Consider the following 18,717-nt stretch of genomic DNA (forward strand, 5'->3'; position numbering starts at 1 on the left):
TCAAAAGACAGAGGTCTGGAAAGGAAGTTGACCGGCAGAAAGCAGTGAGGACTTAGGTTTGTCCTGGAATTCTTATGGGCAGTGGGGAGAAAAATAAGTCCAGTAAGAAATGAAAATGAGGAAACTAGTTTCTCAGAATTAAAGGTGAACTGAAAGGAATTGGCAGCTGCTGGGACATGCCAGCCAGAGAGGCCATGGTATCCGATACACGTGACAGACAGAGAGACAACAGCAATGCTCCCCAAACAACTCGCCTGAAGGGCTTGCCAGGAAGCCAGATGCTGCTTCTGGAAGAATATCTTCCGTGGTTGGGCATCTGGGTTCAGTGCTTTCCATTTAAAGAGGAGAAAGAAGGTGATAAAAGGCAGCACCATTACTGCCTTCTAAAAAAACGTGCTCTTTCTAAGTATATATACGCAGGCATGCATGCGCACACACACACACACACATGCAAGCATTAATAAATGTTGACATGGAAACTGTTTGTAAAAAGAACCCCTAAAAATGAAAGTTTTCTTTTTAGATAGAATGTAGTAGAGGCAGGAAAGTGGGGAGGGTGAGAAGACAGACACTAAGAAAACCCCTTCTATAAATATAAGGGCTCACTAATTAATTAGGATTAATTAGGTAATTTTATTTAAAAGGCTGGGATTATATTTGGTGTTCAATTAGAAAAAGGGAGTCTGAGGGATTGGCCTGTTCCTCTATCACAGTTGGCTCAGCTTTCTCACTCTTTGTTTTACCATTCCTCCTTCCCTGGAAACACAATCGAGTATTGGTATTGGCAAGAAAGCAGAGTGTGGTTTAGTGGACTGGAAATCAGGTGACTTGAGGTCTGCTTGATTTTTTTCTCCCTTCCACTTTGAAGTTCGCTCCATAAAACAAGGGAACCAAATTTCTTTATACACTTAAAAGCAGAGGGCAAGCTTTTTAAATCAAGGTGATTTTTTTTTTTTCATCGGATGCTAAATAATTCAAGGTAGTATGACAATATTGGATCTCAAATGATGGACAAGGAAGCTGGGGTTGACCTGATAGGAACCAGAAGTGGTAGAAGTTATTTACTAGTGAGAATTATGACAGAAGATATAAAAATAAATTTTTGTATTTCAAATTTTGCTACTAATCCCAGATAATCAAGAAACCAGAGGAACTGGCAATCTTACTATGTATTGCAGTAATTGATCTAACAGGCTCCACCCATCACTGATGGTTGGTCACAGGTTCCCTGACTGAGTCTCCCTTGGTGTCGCCAGCCTCTTTTAGAACTCATTCATTATAGTGCTTGCACCCTTTTAACATGCAGTCTTAGTATTAACAGTGTCTCTTTTTTCCAGCTTTCAAGTTCAGGAGTAACTATGCAGGATATGCAGGTTTGTTACATAGGTAAATGTGTGCGATTGGTGGTTTGCTGCACAGATTTTCCCATAACCTAGGTATTAAGCCCAGCATTCATTAGCTGTTCTTCCTGATGCTCTCCTTCCTCCCATCCACACCCCACCACCTTCCAACAGGACCCAATGTGTGTTGTTTGAAAGGATTTCCTATTAAATAAATGGTGCTAGATAGCTACATGCAGAAAATTGAAACTGGACCCCCCCCTTCTTTATACCATATTTAAAAATAAACTCAAGATGGATTAAAGACTTAAATGTAAAACCCCACACTATAAAAGCCATAGAAGAAAATTTAGACAATATCATTTAGGACATAGACATAGGCAAAGATTTCATGATGAAGATGCCAAAAGAAATGGCAACAAAAGCAAAAATTGACAAATGAGATCTGATTAAACTAAAGAACTTCTGCACAGTAAAATAATCTATCATCAGAGTGAACAGAAAACCTACAGAATGGGAGAAAGTTTTTGCAATCTCTCCATCTGACAAAGGTCTAATATCCAGCATCTATAAGGTACTTAAACGAATTTACAAGAAAACAACCCCATTAAAAAGATCATTATTATTATTTTTACAATCAGAAGAGCTCTGCTTCTTTGTCAGGATGAAAAGAAGAATATCAGGTGAGGGGAGATAAACTGGAAGAACTTGCTTACCAATACTCTTAAGATAGAATATTCCCTAGTACTAGTCTGAAAACATCAAGTTTCTAAGATTCCAGGTGATATGGTTTGGCTGTGTTCCCACCCAAATCTCAACTTTAATTGTATCTCCCAGAATTCCCGTGTCTTGTGGGAGGGACCCAGGGGGAGGTAATTGAATCATGGGGGCCGGTCTTTCCCATGCTATTCTCGTGATAGTGAATAAGTCTCACAAGATCTGATGGGTTTATCAGAGGTTTCTGTGTTTGCATCTTCCTCATTTTCTCTTGCCTCCACAAGGCAAGAATTGCCTTTCACCTCCTGCCATGATTCTGAGGCCTCTCTAGCCATGTGGAACTGTGAGTCCAATTAAACCTCTTTTTCTTCCCAATCTTAAGTATGTCTTTATCAGCAGCTTGAAAATGGACTGACACAGTAAATTGGTACTAGTAGAGTGGGGCGTTGCTGAAAAGATATCCAAAAATGTGGATGTGGCTTTTTAACTGCGTAACAGGCAGAGGTTGGAACAGTTTGGAGGGCTCAGAAGAAGACAGGAAAATGTGGGAAAGTTTGGAACCTCCTAAAGACTTGTTGAATGGCTTCAATAAAAATGCTGATAGTGATATGAACAATAAGGTACGGGCTGAGGTGGTCTCAGATGGAGATGAGGAACTTGTTGGGAACTGGAGCAAAGGTAACTCTTGCTATGTTTCAGCAAAGAGACTGGTGGCATTCCGCCCCTGCCCCTAGAGATTTGTGAAACTTTAAAACTTGAGAGAGATGACTTAGGGTATCTGGTGGAAGAAATTCCTAAGCAGCAAAGATTTCAAAAGGTGACTTAGGTGCTGTTAAAAGCATTCTGTTTTAAAAGAGAAACAGAGCATAAAAGTTCAGAAAATTTGCAGCCTGACAATGCAGTAGAAAAGAAAAACCCATTTTCTGGGGAGAAATTCAAGCCAGCTGCAGAAATTGGCATAAGTAGCAAGGAGTCTAACATTAATCCCAAAGACCATGGGAAAATGTCTCCAGGCTATGTCAGAGACCTTCATGGCAGCCCCTCCCATCACAGGCCCAGAGGCCCAGGAGGAAAAAGTGGTTTTATGGGCTGGGCCCAGGGTCCTTGTGCTATGTGCAGCCTAGGGATATGGTACCCTGCATCCCAGCCACTCCAGCCATGGCTAAAAGGGGCCAACATAGAGTTTGGGCTGTGGCCTCAGAGGGTGGAAGCCTGGGGCTTCCATGTGGTGTTGAGCCTGTGGGTGCACAGAAGTCATGAATTGAGGTTGGGGAATCTCTGCCTACATTTAAGATGTATAGAAACACGTGGATGCCTAGGCAAAAGTTTGCTGCAGGGGCAGGGTTCTCATAGAGAACTTCTGCTAGGGCAGTGAAGAAGGGAAATGTGGAGTCAGAGTCCCCACACTGGGGAACTGCCTAGTGGAGCTGTGAGAAAAGAGGGCCACCATCCTCCAGACCCCAGAATGGTAGATCCACCGACAGCTTACACTGTGCGCCTAGAAAAGCTGCAGACACTCAATGCCAGCCTGTGAAAGCAGCCAGGAGGGAGGCCGTACCTTGTAAAACCACAGGGGCAGAGCTGCCTAAGACCATGAGAGCCCACCTCTTGTATTAGCGTGACCTGAATGTGAGACCTGGAGTTAAAGGAGATCATTTTGGAGCTTTAAAATTTGACTGCCCCACTGGATTTTGGACTTGCATGAGACCTGTAACCCCTTTGTTTTGGCTGATTTCTCCCATTTGGAATGGCTCTATTTACTCAATACCTGTACCCTCTTTGTATCTAGGAAGTAACTAGCTTGCTTTTGATTTTACAGGCTCATAGACAGAAGTGACGTGCCTTGTCTCAGATGAGACTTTGGACTGTGAACTTTTGGGTTAATGGTGCAATGAGTTAAGACTTTGGGGGACTGTTGGGAAGGCATGATTGGTTTTGAATTGTGAGGACATGAGATTTGGAGGGTCAGGGGTGGAATGATATGTTTGGCTGTGTTCTCACCCAAATCTCAACTTGAATTATATCTCTGAGAATTTCCATGTGCTACTGGAGGGATCCAGTGGGAGGTAATTGGATCATAGGGGCTGGTCTTTCTTGTGCTTATTCTTGTGATAGTGAATAAGTCTCATGAGATCTGATAGGTTTATCAGGGGTTTCCATTTTTGTTGCTGTTTCATTTTCTCTTGCTGCTGCCATATAAGAAGTGTCTGCCTCCTGCCATGATTCTGAGGCCTCCCCGGCTACATGGAACTGTAAGTCCAATTAAACCTCTTTTTCTTCCCAGTCTTGGGTATGTCTTTATCAGAAGCAGGAAAATGGACTAATACTCTAGGCTTATGAAGTTGATCTTACCTGGAACCACTCACTGGCTATTAAATTATCATCTTGTTCAATGAAGTAATGAGATTCCATTTGTTCAACAAAAATTATTGAGGATCTATAATAGTAGGACATGGTACTAGGGGATATAGCAGGAATCAAAATGACACAGATTTCTGCCCTTCTGGAGCCAGTGCTCTAAGAGCAGAAGAGGCCTAGTTAGTTCCTTATAATTTCCATTTTCATCAGTATTTTCAGGATCTGGCTATGCTATAGAATATCATTTTTTTCCCTGCTAGATTATATTTATTCCTGTGTTTTTTTAAAAGCTGAAGGGTGAAGGTAAGAACAGTAGCTGGTCATTGTTATAAATTCTGCCCAATGTCCGGTTAAGCTGAGGTTATTCTAGGTGTTCCTTATGTAATGAGTAGTTTTAGTCACAAAATATAGTATCTTTGCTCTTGCCAAATGTTTTTTTCTATCAACATGCATGCCATTCTCAGACTCCTTTCCTGGTATCTCTTTCTCTGACCATCCATTCAATGTTAGAAGTCTCTAGGAATCTGTCCTTGACTCTCTTCTGGGTTCACATGGTCCCTTGGAGGTATTCATGACCTTACCACATTGCCATCTTTAAACCAACAACTCCAAAATGTGGCCCTAGATCTCAATCACCTTTCTTGCATTCCCAACATATATTTCTTATTCCCAACTGGATTTTGCTAATAGAATATAACAATGAGCAAGTCACATTATGTTAACAAAATTTCTGCTTTTTTCATGCCTCCAATTTGGTCCTTTACCTATGTGAAATGTAAGTTAAGGATATCACCATTCGGCTAATTCAAAATCTGGGTGCCCTCCTGGAATCCTTCGTCTTCCTAACCTCTTGCATATACTTGTACTTGGTGCACATGTTCTGTTGCATCTACCTCTTCAATGCCTCTTGTATCCATCCCTTTTCCCCTTTCTCCCTATCATTCCCTTAGCTGGGGATCTCTGGCTTGGACTACTATACCAGCATCTTCACTGTTTTCCCTACTTCTGGTGTTGCCCTTCTACAAACTGTCCTTCACTCTTATAAAAACTGTGGTCTTTATGAATACAAATTTCATTACCTTACCTCTCCATTTCAGATCCTTCAGTGATTTTCCTAATGTCTACAGTTTTGTTTTTTTTTCTTTCTTTTTTTAAAGACATGATCTTGCTTTGTTGCCTAGAGTGCAGTGGCAAAATCATAGGTCACTGTAGCCTCCAACCTCCTGGGCTCAAGTGATCTTCCTGTCTCAGGCACTTGAGTAGCTGGGACTACAGATGCATGCCATAGTGTCTGGCTAATTTTTTAATGTTTCGTAGAGATGAGTTCTCACTGTGTTGCCCAGGCTGATCTAGAATTCCTGAGCTCAAGCAATCCTCCCTCCTCAACCGCTGAAAGTGCTAGGATTAAATGAGTGAGCGACAGTGCTTAGTCTACAAAAAAAATTTCAAGCTCCTTATCAGACTGTATGGTGTTCTTCACAATTTAACTTGTTTACAACATTCGAGGCTCGTAATCTGCCACTGTTTATTCTTTTTATAATTCTGAATTCTCTAATCCTTCCAGAGGACTCGCCATTTCTTTACCACATTGCAGTTCTCTTCCATGATCTTGTACAGAGTATTGTCTCTCCCTATAGTAGGTCTGTTGTCTGCCAAGCCAACATCCTTAAAGATAGCTTGTTTCATGTCCTCTGGGGGGCATCCTTTGATTTTCCTAAGCTAAATTTCAGTTGCTGCCTCGAATTTTCATAGCATTTTAGATATTGCATCATATTTATTATAATTGTTTACTAATTTATCTGCCTCAGGAGACAATAAGATATCTGAGGGTATGCCTTTAACATTGAGTTGAAGGGTCAGCAATGTTTGTCTGTGAAGGGTCAGATGGTAAATATTTTTGACCTTATGTACCTTGTTGTGACTCATTGTGACCTCTTGCCATTGTAGCATGAAAGCAGCCATAGGCAAAACATAAACACATAGATGTGTGTTTCAATAAAACTTTATTGACAAAAACAGGAGGCAGGCTGAGTGTGGCCTGTGGTCCACACTTTTCCAGCTCCAGATTTTGTTCACGCCTGGAATATAGCAGGCACTCATTTGAGACTTCCAGAAGGAATTTGTAGGTAGAATTTTACAGTTACCAGACATTTTCACAAATATGAATCTATTTGACTTAATTCACACCTGAACAAAAGGGATGGTTATAGACTTTGAAAGATTTTCTTAATGTTGTACAGTTTCTAAGGGCTGGGATTGGGCCCTGAGACTACGTCTTCTGATTCCAAATTCTTTCCATTAGGTTAAAGGCCAAGATTCATAGTAGAGAAGGGTGGGGCAACTTAAAAATGTTACCTCTCCTGAGGGAAATACCCTCATGCCGTTGGCCATCACTTAACAATAGAGACAACAATGATAGATGGGACGGTAGCAACTTTAGGTTTTGTTCTTTCCTATTTTCCAGTGGTAAATGTTACCATTCAAATGTTAAATCTAAAGATCTAAAGTAATAATTTCACTCCCGTCTTAAAACCTTATCTCCCACAGCCTTCCTCTAGAATGAGGAGGCACTGCTGGAAGGATCATTGAACATTAGTCCTCAGCTCACAAACCTTATAAATCCCATGCCAAGATGTCTCCTAAATAGATGACATTTTAATGATTACTATGGGGAGTTGGGAACTATTGCTTCACCCTCGCAATCAGAGTAATTAATTTTCTTAACTACCAGACCAAATTGTACCATGGGAGTCCAGTTGAGAAATTTCAGGCCCATAGGAAGTACATTAGCTCTTCAAAATGACTAGGGTGCCATTTCAAATAGACAAGCAAAGGAGGTAGGAAGTTTCTGGCTTATTTCAAACAACTCACAACCCCTGCCCCACAGGAAAGGAGAAAAAAAAAAAGTAAAAGAAAATAATAATTTGCGCAGGTTCCTCATTTTCCAGTAAAAATACCCATGTCTGCAAGTCTTTGGATATCAGGTATTGTGGTTGGGTGAAAGACCAAAGTGTACAGAAAAAGAATGGAGTGCCAGAAGACAGCACAGAAAAACATACCGGGCTCAAAAGCGCAGCGGAGCTGAGCATTCAGAGGCCTGGATGGGAAACAGAGAGCGTCACCAGCATGGCCTCTGATGACCAGAGAGAACGGTGATGACTGTGGGCTTTGAAGTCCATTCTTTAACCATATCTAATTTCTCCCCACCAAAACATCAGAAATACCTACAGTGCCATTTTAAAGACAGGGTGTCTCCAGAATTATTTTGTCTCCATTGTTTGTTTTCTGATACAACCCTTATATTTCTGGGTCATTATCATTTAAGTTGCCTCTGACATGCTTTTGTAGAATATTTTATTTAATATCCATGAAGACCACAGAGAAGCTTTAAATATCGGTTTACTTTCACAAAATAGCCCCAGCTCAACAGTTTCAACGAGGCATTCAATTGGCATTCGTCCATGAGATTTGTCTATTCAGCCGTATCATTTTTTCACCTTGGAATTCTATGAACAGCTGGACAGCTTTCTCAGAGTCAATGCAAAAGGGAAGATTTTAACTTTCCTTTCAACCTATTTTACAAAGTGCAAGTCTCCTATAATAATAATGTTTATTTGCACCTAAAATCTGCAGCTAATATATTCTTCCAAAGCTATTTTTAAAAATCAACAAATAACATTACTTCCTAAGTCATTACTAAAAGTTGCCCATTTCTAAGACATTTTGATTTTCTCTGAGTAATGTGTACATGCATAATGTGTACATAAAAGTTCTTTTGAGTTCTTATCCCCCCTCACAAGTTTGAGATTGTTTTGGCTTCTAAAACGCATGCCACAAAGGAAATCTGGCTAACTAGTTAAATTTAGCTCTGTGGGAAGACTTTATTTATTTTCTAAATTTTCCATAATTATGTATTATTTTTATCATGGAAATGAAAATGTGGAAAAAGACTTCAGCAATATCTAGAATACTTTACTAATAGTTATGACAACAAAAATTCTAGTACTTCCAAAGGGCAGCACCAGGCCTAGGTGGATATGTAGTTGATAAGATTCCAGGTGGATATGTAGTTGATAAGATTTTAGGAGTGTTTATATTGGTGACTGGGACATAGAGTATGGCCCTGCTGGCTTGAAAATCTCTTACTTACCAGGCTTTCATAAAGCTGGTGTTCTGTTTGTCTTGGCAGGAGATTTTGATCATGAAAATCACTCTGAGAAGTTATACAACAAAGCGAGAGAACTAGAAGTCTCCTAGGGAGACTCTTCTAACAGAGGATGCTCTTCATAAGAGGCATAGGGAGACCTGTGCCTATTTCCAGTTTCCTTATGCCTGCCCCAAAGGCAGGCAGACTAGATGATCTCATTAGCAAACTATCACTTGGAGGGTGAAAAGAGTTGGAACTAAAACCAGAGGACAATATGCCAGACAGGCTGACAGGGAGTCTGAGACAGAAAAGAGTGGGGATTGAGTATGAGAATGGGGGTGTGATATAGCTTGTCGAACATGTGAAATAGTCTCACTGGGACTCTGGGAAACTGGCTGAGTCAGGACAGTAAGGAAACTCAAGTTTTGGAAAAAGATCCTGAGGGTGGGATAAAGAATTTTCTGGAAATCAGGAAATTTAGCACTAATTTAGCCTGCACTGCCTTGGTAATTCTTGCTATATTTATTTCATATTTCCCTCATTATAAAATAATACTGTAACAATACATGTAATATAATACATGTAAAAATAATACATTGATGTAAAATGTTTAGTACTTATGTGCTAAGTACTATGCAAGACTCTTCAAAAGCATTATTCATATACTCCTCACTACAGAAATAAGTTCTCTTATAATCTCCCTTTGACAGATGACAAAATGGAAGCTTAGAGTTGAATGACTTGGCCAAGGTTACACCTCCAGTAAGTGGCAGAGCCAAGACTCGCATTCAGGTCAGCCTAACTCCAAAGTCTGGCTTCTTTGTTCCCTTAACCTCGACGTCTCCTCCTATGCCATTATTAGCGGGGAGAAAGAAACACAGGAACAAAACTCTCACAATGCAGCAACTCAAAGAAAGGAATATTAACATTTTAGTAAAAATTTTTATAGTGTTTTCTATATTCACAACGTTTTTCCCATATTTATAATTATGCTCGCTTTGAGTATGCAAAAGACTGTATCTCTGATTTTATTTAACATTTAACACAGCATTTCTCCAAGTTGAAGCAGAAAGAAAATAAAAACCATGAACTACACTTTACTAAGCCAATATGATGTATCCTGTTCTACATAACCCTCTCCTATCACTGAATGCTTACATTGTTTCCAAATGTTCACTGTTGCAAACAGTGCTGCCATGGACAATTTTATCTGCATAAACTTTTCTCCTCTATGTGACTGATTTTAAAGGTATGAAACTTTGAAAAGTCTGCATTCTCGAGATGTGTTATATATACGGGTTTTCCGACATGTTGGCTGTCCATCCCAACCAGTGGCGTATAGATGGCTTGATTAATACACACCCGCCAAAATCGGATTCACCCTATTTCATTAGTTTTCTACAACATCGTCATCTTCTTTTCCATGTCTGTGTTTGGAAAATAGAGAAAAGGGCACCCTTCTAAACAATGTCTCATTTTGCTTTTAAAAGTAATGTTATCGGGGACTATTTTCATAAGTACTCATCATTGAAATCTCAGATGTTTCTCTATGGCTGACTGGATATGGGAGACTAATGAGACAAATGAAAACTGTGTGGACTTTTCCTTTTAAAAATCTCAAGATTTTGGCCATTTCTTTCCTTTTGACATCCATAACTCCAATTGCAACTCCCCTGGGGCCTCCTGGGTTCTCTCCTCTTTCTACCTCTTTCATACTATACTCTGCTGTCAGATGACTCTTACATTAACACTGAGCATATCATGCAATTTTCTGGTTCATAAAAGGTTAATGATTCCCTAGTTATTATTTAACTCCTTTATTGGCTCTCAACCACCAACTACTACCCATCGGCAAGTAAACCATCGTGTTAAGGTCCTCCTTCCCATTAACTTCATCTTCACTCTGCCTCTCTGCCTTTCCAAAGAAGCAGGCTATAGGAAAATGCATTTGACACTTGTATTTTATAGAGACAGTTTTGCCATTTATATGATGATTCAGAAGGTACCAGAGGACCTTCCAGGGCCTATCAGTGTAATGTCAATTTGTGAAAATGGCTATTAATAAAGGTTTCTGGCTGACGGGATCTTGAGATGATACCTTATTCCGAATTCCTGGTCTTAAGTTATGATAGCAGATGCATAGAACTTGACCTTGAGTTTGATTAAGAATGAAGACTCTGGAGTCTGAGACTAGTCAGCCTATGCAGCCATTGGGCAACCTTATGCTTAATATAATCACAGTTCTTTAAAAATTCTGGCTTTTGTGGATAGGATTTGCATCCACCTTCTAGTCCAACTATGCTGCATTAAGCTTTCCCAGTTGATAGCTGATCTGCTTTGAGGAGTGCATTTAACTCAGAGCTCTGCAAAAATGGAGTGCTTTTCTGTTGACTGTAGAGTACGTAGGTCAAGTGGAATTTTTGGCACTTCATTACATTCCCTGACCCTCACTAAACAAACTTCAAAATATATATATTTGCAACAATTTGGAATAAACACTACATACAAATGTTGACGATAGAACTACCAAATGCATCAAGACTAAGGAAAACATTCTAATGATTCTTTCAAACACGAATATATTTAAATTCCTGTTAAACAATCTTCTTATTTAGTCTTCTCAGGCTTTGATGACATGCCACGATTGGCTGTTTATCAAAAACTTAGCAAAAAAATGCTTAACAAGATACAATTATGTGCACACACTCATGCATAATTAAACCCAGTTTATAAATTGGTACAGGGTGAAATATAGTCATACCACCCAAGAAAAGTTGGTGGCTAGCAAGTAACACTTCTTCCCATGTATAATAATCAATCTTAAAATGTGAATACTGTGAAGTGGTATAATAATCTGATCTTAAATCTTAATTTAAAAACCTATTTCCATCTCTGTTGAACTAAATGAAAGTTCTAACAAGATTAGGAAATTAACTTGGATGTGAAAAACAGGACCAGGCATTAATGGTTAAAACTGGGATTATGTGGCCTGGACATGGACGATCGTCATCCTTTGAAGGTTTTTAACTAGACAGATTCTCTTCTGTGTGTTTTATTTATTTTATTTGAAGGAGGATTTAGCTGACTCTTAGTATCTTTATTTTATAGCTATTCCTTCAGTTGAAAGAAAACGGAATAATTGGGACAGTAATGGATATTTCTCAAGAACTCTAAGACTAGGTATTGCATAGCATTAAAGGGTATACTTTTCCATTTGTTTTATGACTTTGTCCAGTTAAAGTTACTGAGATAAGCACTCCAGTATTTACTTGTAACTTGAAACCACTTTCATGGTGTGTCTGGATCCTAAGGGAAAAGAATTAACATTTGAGGAATGCTTACCTTGTGCCAGGCATTTTATATGCATTATCTCATTTAATTCTCATAACCACAAGATATGGTTGATAGTATTTAATCCGATTTTACTTGCCTGAGATCATAACGGGAGTAAAGTATAGAGCAAGGATTTGACTCTAGGTCTCTCTCTGTATTTCTTTAAAGTCCAAGATCCTTTCACTAAACCACATTGGATTTCTCACTGTAGCCAGTATGTGGGAGTGACAAGAAGGAACGCTGTAATAGTAAGAGCTTTTCTGAACTTTAAGATAAAGTTCCCCTTTGAGTGTAAAATAAGACAGAAAATGATATGATGAGTCAGATTAAAACATGTTCCCTAATGCAATGAACTGGTTTAGCAAGTTATGGACTGTGTATACCATGAAATACTATGACATCATTAGAATAAGGTAAGTCTGTTTAATGAAATAGAAGTCTGTATAGGAGTCGCAAAATAGTTGTATAATTGCAATATGATGTACTTTAACATTAGAAGCAACCATACACACACATGTTTGCATGTGTTTAGGAACAGGTCAGGAAGGATACATACGAAAATGTTAGTTACTTCTGTTCAGCAGGCTAAGAGTGTCTGGTAGGCAGATTTCATTTTTTAAATGTAAATGCGCCACTGTTTCTTAATTTTGGGGGGTGCAATTGCATGTATTACATTCACAATTAAAAATCATGTAATGGATTAGTTGAACAATCTGTAGGAATGACTCATCCCAAATTATGAGTGATTGAGGTGTTTAAGGAGATTTAATCTCACAGGCAAAACTGCTCAATCTATTTGAACCTCTATCAGGCTTCAATATTACTGTGCATATATCATGAAAGCTAAAACCTCATCACTTCTGTTGCACTCTGCCTTATCTGAAGAAGGTGTTAACAGAAGGCAAATGAGTAACAGTCATTTCAGACTTAACATGTCCAAAATAGAACTCTCAAACCTGCTTTTCCTACCCAACTTGTTCCTCCCCGCAGTTTTACCCATCTCTGTGACATTATCATTTCTTCACTTGCTCAAGTTGAAACCCAAAGTTGCACACTTGATTTCTCCTTTCCTTTCCCCATGGTATCTCAATCAGCAGCAAGTCCAGCCTGATCCATCTTCACAATGTATCTACCCATTTCTCTCTGAGGGCTCCACTCAAGCCACCAATATCTACTGCCTGGACTACTGTGGTTGTCTGCCATTAGGTCTTCCTCTCTTCACCTTTGCAGTGCATTCTCCTCTTAGCAGCCAGATCAATGTTTTACACTCCCTCAACTGTAGCATTCTGCAGTGGTTCTTCCTCAAATTTAGAATGGAATCCAGATCTCCCACTTAGACCACAAGAACCTATGTGATCTGATGCCAGTGTGATGTTTGCGACTTTAGCTCCTGATCCCATCTTGCCTCCACATTAGGCCCTAGTAGTTTGGGTTTAATTTCTGCTTTTCAAATACTTCAAGCTCTTAGGGGCTTCTAGGGCTTTACATTTGCCTTTTTTCTTCCTGGAAGACTCCTCTCTCAGCTATTTACATGGGTAGCACCTTATCAATCTGAGTCAACATTTTATAGATGAGGAAATTGGATACAGAGAGTTTAAATAACTTATTTGTGGCCATAGCACGTGGTACATGGTGGGGCTGAATTTTGAATCCATGTCTGAATCATGTCATGTTCTTTCTGTTATGTTAGATAACAAAGTCAAGATGACCCAACCCAGGGTCCAGGCGATGGTTCTGACAAGCAATCAGCAAACATATACTTGCTGAAAAGGCCTTGAAAAATAAGTTATTTCAGAAGTTCCTTTTGTAGATTCTCCTTCCTATCCCTAGCACATTCTCCAGCTTCTGCAGAAAGACCTAGGTCAGCTACAAGGGAAAATACAAGATATACGCATTTGGAAACTCTTGCCTTAGAGATCTGAAATTCGTTATTGCCCATTTAGGAAATGACTATAAAATGACACATCCAGAAATCCTGACAACTTACTTAGTTAGATGTCCAAAAAGGACTTTCATGGTGTCACGATTTGGCGGAGGGAGTTTTTGTACAAGAGACTTTACAGCTTCAATTCTTGTGTTGTTGTCTTGCTTTTCTGAAAAAACAAAATTTAGAAAGGAAGGTTAGGGAAAAAACAAGACTTCATAGGTACAGGTACATGAGAAAATTTTCTTGAGAAAAGTTTGGACTCAGACTAGCAACTAAGAGTCCTAGTCAGTAGCCAAAGGGAATAGGTGGACTCAACCTGGTTATTAAGGAGTTTCTTTTTATTTTGACTCTGAATTTGACAGTGGCAGGCCTTCTGGGAGGCCGTGTATGAACTGATTAGCTTTTAGCCTTTGGACTTTTTCTTCTTTCTGCTTCTTTGAATGTAGATGGACCGGCTGTACTGTGAGATAATCTTAACATGGAAGCAACAATGATGTGACTTTGACATTATCTTCCTGATCTTAACATTTGGTTTTCTTAAATATAAATATAAGGTGTGGTAGGGTGAATAAGGGCCTTCCAAAGATGTCCCTGTCTGAATCCCTGGAATGTGTGACTATGTTACCTCACATCGCAAAAGGGACATTGCAGATATGATCAGTTGGAGATTTTCAGACAGGGAGATTTTTCGGGATTATCTGAATGGGCTCATTGGAATCACAAAGATCCTTATTAGGGAGAAACAGGAGAATGAGAGTCAGGGAGAAAAGGTGATATGACTTCTCATGTGACAATGAGAGCAGAAAAGAAAGGGTATGCAATGAGGAGCTGCTGTCTGAGGAATTGCGACAGTCTCCAAAAGCTGGGAAAGGCAAGGACACAGAGCCTCTAAGGGTACTGCAGGCCTACCAACCTCTTCAGTTTCAGTCTGAAACTGATTTCAGACTTGCACCCTCTAGTACTGTAAGAGAATAAGTTTGTGTTTTAAGTTTGAGTGTTAAGCAGCAATGGGAAACTAAACAAGGACATATCGTGTGATTTGATTACAGATATTCTATTGTTGCTGGATTTTGTAGAAGGGCAAAATTGTTTTAAAAATTATTTCCACGTTATCCTTTTTCCCTCACACATTTTGTTTTTGATTTAAAATAAGAGAGTGTAAAACAGAAAAAGAATATTGAAATAGCATATTGCCTGGTCATACACATTTTGTAAAATGGGAAGTTGTTCAAAACTACATAGCACATAGATTGATTTCTCTTATTTTGTTTTATTTATAGATGGAAAAGTAAAAATTGATTTACTTAGTACTCTAGGGAATTCATCTTTCCATAGTTTTAACCAGGGCCTTTCCATCTAGAGGTACAATTATGTATTGAACTTAAACACCTCATGTACTTTCCTTTCTATACTTTAACTTCCAGCACAGGGCTCCTGATGATTCTAAACAGGCCACAGCTGGAAAATAAGATACAAAAAAGACTAATATGTAAGACAGACATCCACCTAATAACCATTCTCTTCTTAGCAAGACAATCCCACTGCTGAGAGGATGGTAATAGACCCAGCTGCCTTGGAGCTGGAGTGGCCATGGGACCAAGTCTGGCCAATGAGACTGAAGTCACAATGTTGGTCAGGCCTTCTGGGAGAGCATGTATGAGCTGATTTAGCTTTTAGCCTTTGCACCTTTCCTCCTTTCTGCTTCTTTGAATGTAGATGGAGTGGCTGTACTATGAGCTAATCTGGAGAACTGAAGCTCTGTGAAGTGAAATACACAGGTAGAAAGAGCTTTCTTGAATCTGTGGAGCAGTCATACCAGTCCTGCACTGTCTACCTCTGGGTTTCTTTTGTAGTTTTTGAGACAGGATCTTGCTCGACTGCGCAGGCTGGAGTGCAGTGGTGTGAACACAGCTCACTGCAGTCTCAATTCCTGGATTCAAGCTATTCTCCTGCCTTATCCTCCTGAGTAGCTAGGACCACAGATGCATGCCACCATGCCCAGCTCATTTTACTTTTCTTTGTAGAGGAAGGGTCTCCTTATGGTACCCAAGCAGGTCTTGAACTCTAGGGCCCAGGCAATCATTCTGCCTTGGCCTCCCTAAGTGCTGGGATTACAGGCATAAGCCACCACGCCTGGCCCACTGGGTTTCTTTGACATAAGAAAATAAGCCCTTGTGTACTGAAGCCTTTGGGGATGGATCTCTGATACTAAGGCCAAATACAGTTCTTAATAATAAGATGTACTTACAAAATTCCAATTCAGTAGGTATATAAACTTTATGACAGTAGGATCAGAAACAGTTAGTTTAGAAACTGGCAGATTCTTTAATATGTTGTCACAAAAGAATTTTTTTTTATAAGAAATTATAGGAAAATATCCTGTAGAAGATGGTATTTGGCTAAAGTGGGATGGGGGCAGTCTTCCTAGTAGAACTCTGCTTGGAAGCTTTTCCTTTTCCTCCTAAAACCACAAAGGCCTATAAATAATGCCTCCCACAGTCAAAGCTTTCAAAATTGCAGTTATTCCTAGAAGAGTTCCAACATAATATGGCTTGGACGACTGCAAATGAAAGAAACAAAGGGGAGCGAGAAAGAGAAAAAAGAAAGTTGCAACATCATAGCCTATACTGGACCTCATCTTTTCTGCCAAATAGTAAAAAGCCCTCTTGGAGCTTAATGATGGTAAGAAAATGTGATGCTTCACAAGACCAACTGGAGCCTGTGAAATATCATAAACCAGAAAAAAAGTACAAGTTAATAAAGATGAGAGTGGAATTGGCATAGTATTCCCAGGTCATAGCTATTAGGGATGCTTGAATGCTTTCTATCTAACCATTTGAAGCTAATACCACACAACCATAATTGTGTGTGTATACACACACACACACACACACACATATATATTCATTCAAGAGGTGGATACATTCTGTTCAGTTTGGCATGATTCCAGTAGTGCAGTTTACCTGAGGATCTGGTGAACTACTAGGTGCAAGCAATCAGTATGATACTGGGAAGGGGATAAGAGGAGAGGAGAGAGGAGGAGAAGAGACCTTTCTAATTTCACTGAAATCTCTGACTATAGTAATAATAGTTAATGCCAGACTCTCCAAAAAAAAAAAAAAAAAAAAAAAAAAGGACCAGTTGACACTGAGGGCTACAGAAGTAGCAGCTACAAATTAAGCTTAACAGGCAAGAAGTGGGGAGTAGTCTTGTTGGTTCCAACCAGCAAACTTTACTCACAGGGAACATGATCCAGTCAGGGTGGAGTTAGAAAGGATTGGCCATTGCTTCATTAGAAAGAGCTGATTTGCAAGGACACTTCCATGGTGTTTGGGCAGGAATTAAGACATAATCAAGTCTGTTAAGCCAACAGGTAAAATAATTATGAGCTTTCTTAGAGTCAGCTCTCCCTCTCCTGTGTTCTGTTGCATTTAGAATATTCTGCTTAAACAACACTTCACATGGTATTTCTATTGCTTGAATCCTTGTCAAATTCCCCTATTAAATAGGGAATTTTCCTTTAAAGCTAGGCAATTTTTATGCTAGCACATGGTGGGTTAAATGAATGAAAAAGGAATTAGTGAGTGAACTAATGAAAGTTGTGGCCATGAATTGTAATACATGTTCCTTGGTTTGAATTCTGTAATGGCTTTTTATTAGCTGTGTGGTCTTGGAGAAATTTCTTACTCTCTTTGAATAAGATCTAAAAGGGAAGTTTTGTTGAATAAACAAGATAGTATGTAATGTGCCAACCATAATTACAAGTAAAACAAAGTACTCTATAAATGTTTACCCTCCCCTGCACCCCTCTCACCTCTTTTGAGGCCCATGCCACTGAGTCTCGTTCACCTTTTAATTCCAGCAGTTAGCATACTATTTGGTTGCAGGGACATTCAAAACGTAGTTGCTAATTCTTGAACTGAGTTGATGCCAGTTGGTGAAAGTACAATTGCTATGGTAGCCCAACATTACACAACAACCTAAATACTTCGTGATAGACTGAGAAATTGATGGTCTGATTGGTGAGCAGGTCAGTTATGTACAAGTATCATTATGAAAAGTACATGTTGGTTTCTAAGTTTGCCTATAAGACACATTCTACATGAAGAATATTTTATAGAATTTTTTTTTCTCTTTTTCCACTTGATTCCACTGGGAATCAGACAATTGGATATTTGTTCATGCATATTTGTGGCCAAGTTATACTTAAGTGCTAAAGGGGGAAGTGTACCATAGCTTAGAGAGAGCTGAAATATTAAGGAGGAACAATTTATTTTTCTTACGACATAATCAGAACAAAATCTTCTGAAAAGGTTATAGTAAAGCAGTGTTTTTTTCATTCAAATCAATACGACACCCACTCTTCCATAGCTTGTAAAATCAGGAAATAACACAAACACTTCAAGTGGAGGAACATCTAAAAATACAATTGGATACATTAAAATCGAAATGACACCTTTTCAGATCTGGTTTATTGATGTGTCATATTAGGAATTGGAATCAGCATACATAATACAGGAGTGGTTAATGAGCTAAGATTCATACACAGTTTACTAAAGATGTGTCAACTGTCTTCAATTGATTCAGTGAGCATCTGAAAGACAGCATTTTCTATTAATATTTCTCCTTCAGCATATGTTTTTCTCATTATGAAGCACTGAAGGTTCTGAGAAGACTCTGAGATATCGCTAAGTTTTTACATTATGACTGGTGGGAGGAGGAAGGAACTTTTTTTGCTTGGAGAATTAGAGAATCTCTTAGGCAAACTGTACATGAAGAGACTTACACAAAATCTTTCCGGAAGTAATGAACTCCATAATTTTTTCCCTCTTTCATTTGCATTTACTCCTGCCCTCATTCTATTATGACTTATTTTTGCCTCTATTCCACTTTAG

The 18,717-nt window shown here is 39.1% G+C and overlaps 1 protein-coding gene across 3 annotated transcripts in view; it reads right to left on the reverse strand.

Annotated features, from left to right (window-relative positions):
* ARHGAP15 (Rho GTPase activating protein 15) overlaps positions 1–18,717 on the reverse strand; it is a 638,248-nt gene that overhangs the window by 50,865 nt on the left and 568,666 nt on the right. For all 3 annotated transcript variants that reach the window (XM_030916186.1, XM_010353830.2, XM_030916185.1), the window contains one exon: positions 13,883–13,988. In XM_030916186.1, coding sequence (XP_030772046.1) covers positions 13,883–13,988 — 106 coding nt within the window. The remainder of the gene's footprint in view (positions 1–13,882; positions 13,989–18,717) is intronic.

Source organism: Rhinopithecus roxellana, chromosome 14 (genome assembly GCF_007565055.1).
Source record: "Rhinopithecus roxellana isolate Shanxi Qingling chromosome 14, ASM756505v1, whole genome shotgun sequence".
Classification (NCBI taxonomy): domain Eukaryota; kingdom Metazoa; phylum Chordata; class Mammalia; order Primates; family Cercopithecidae; genus Rhinopithecus; species Rhinopithecus roxellana.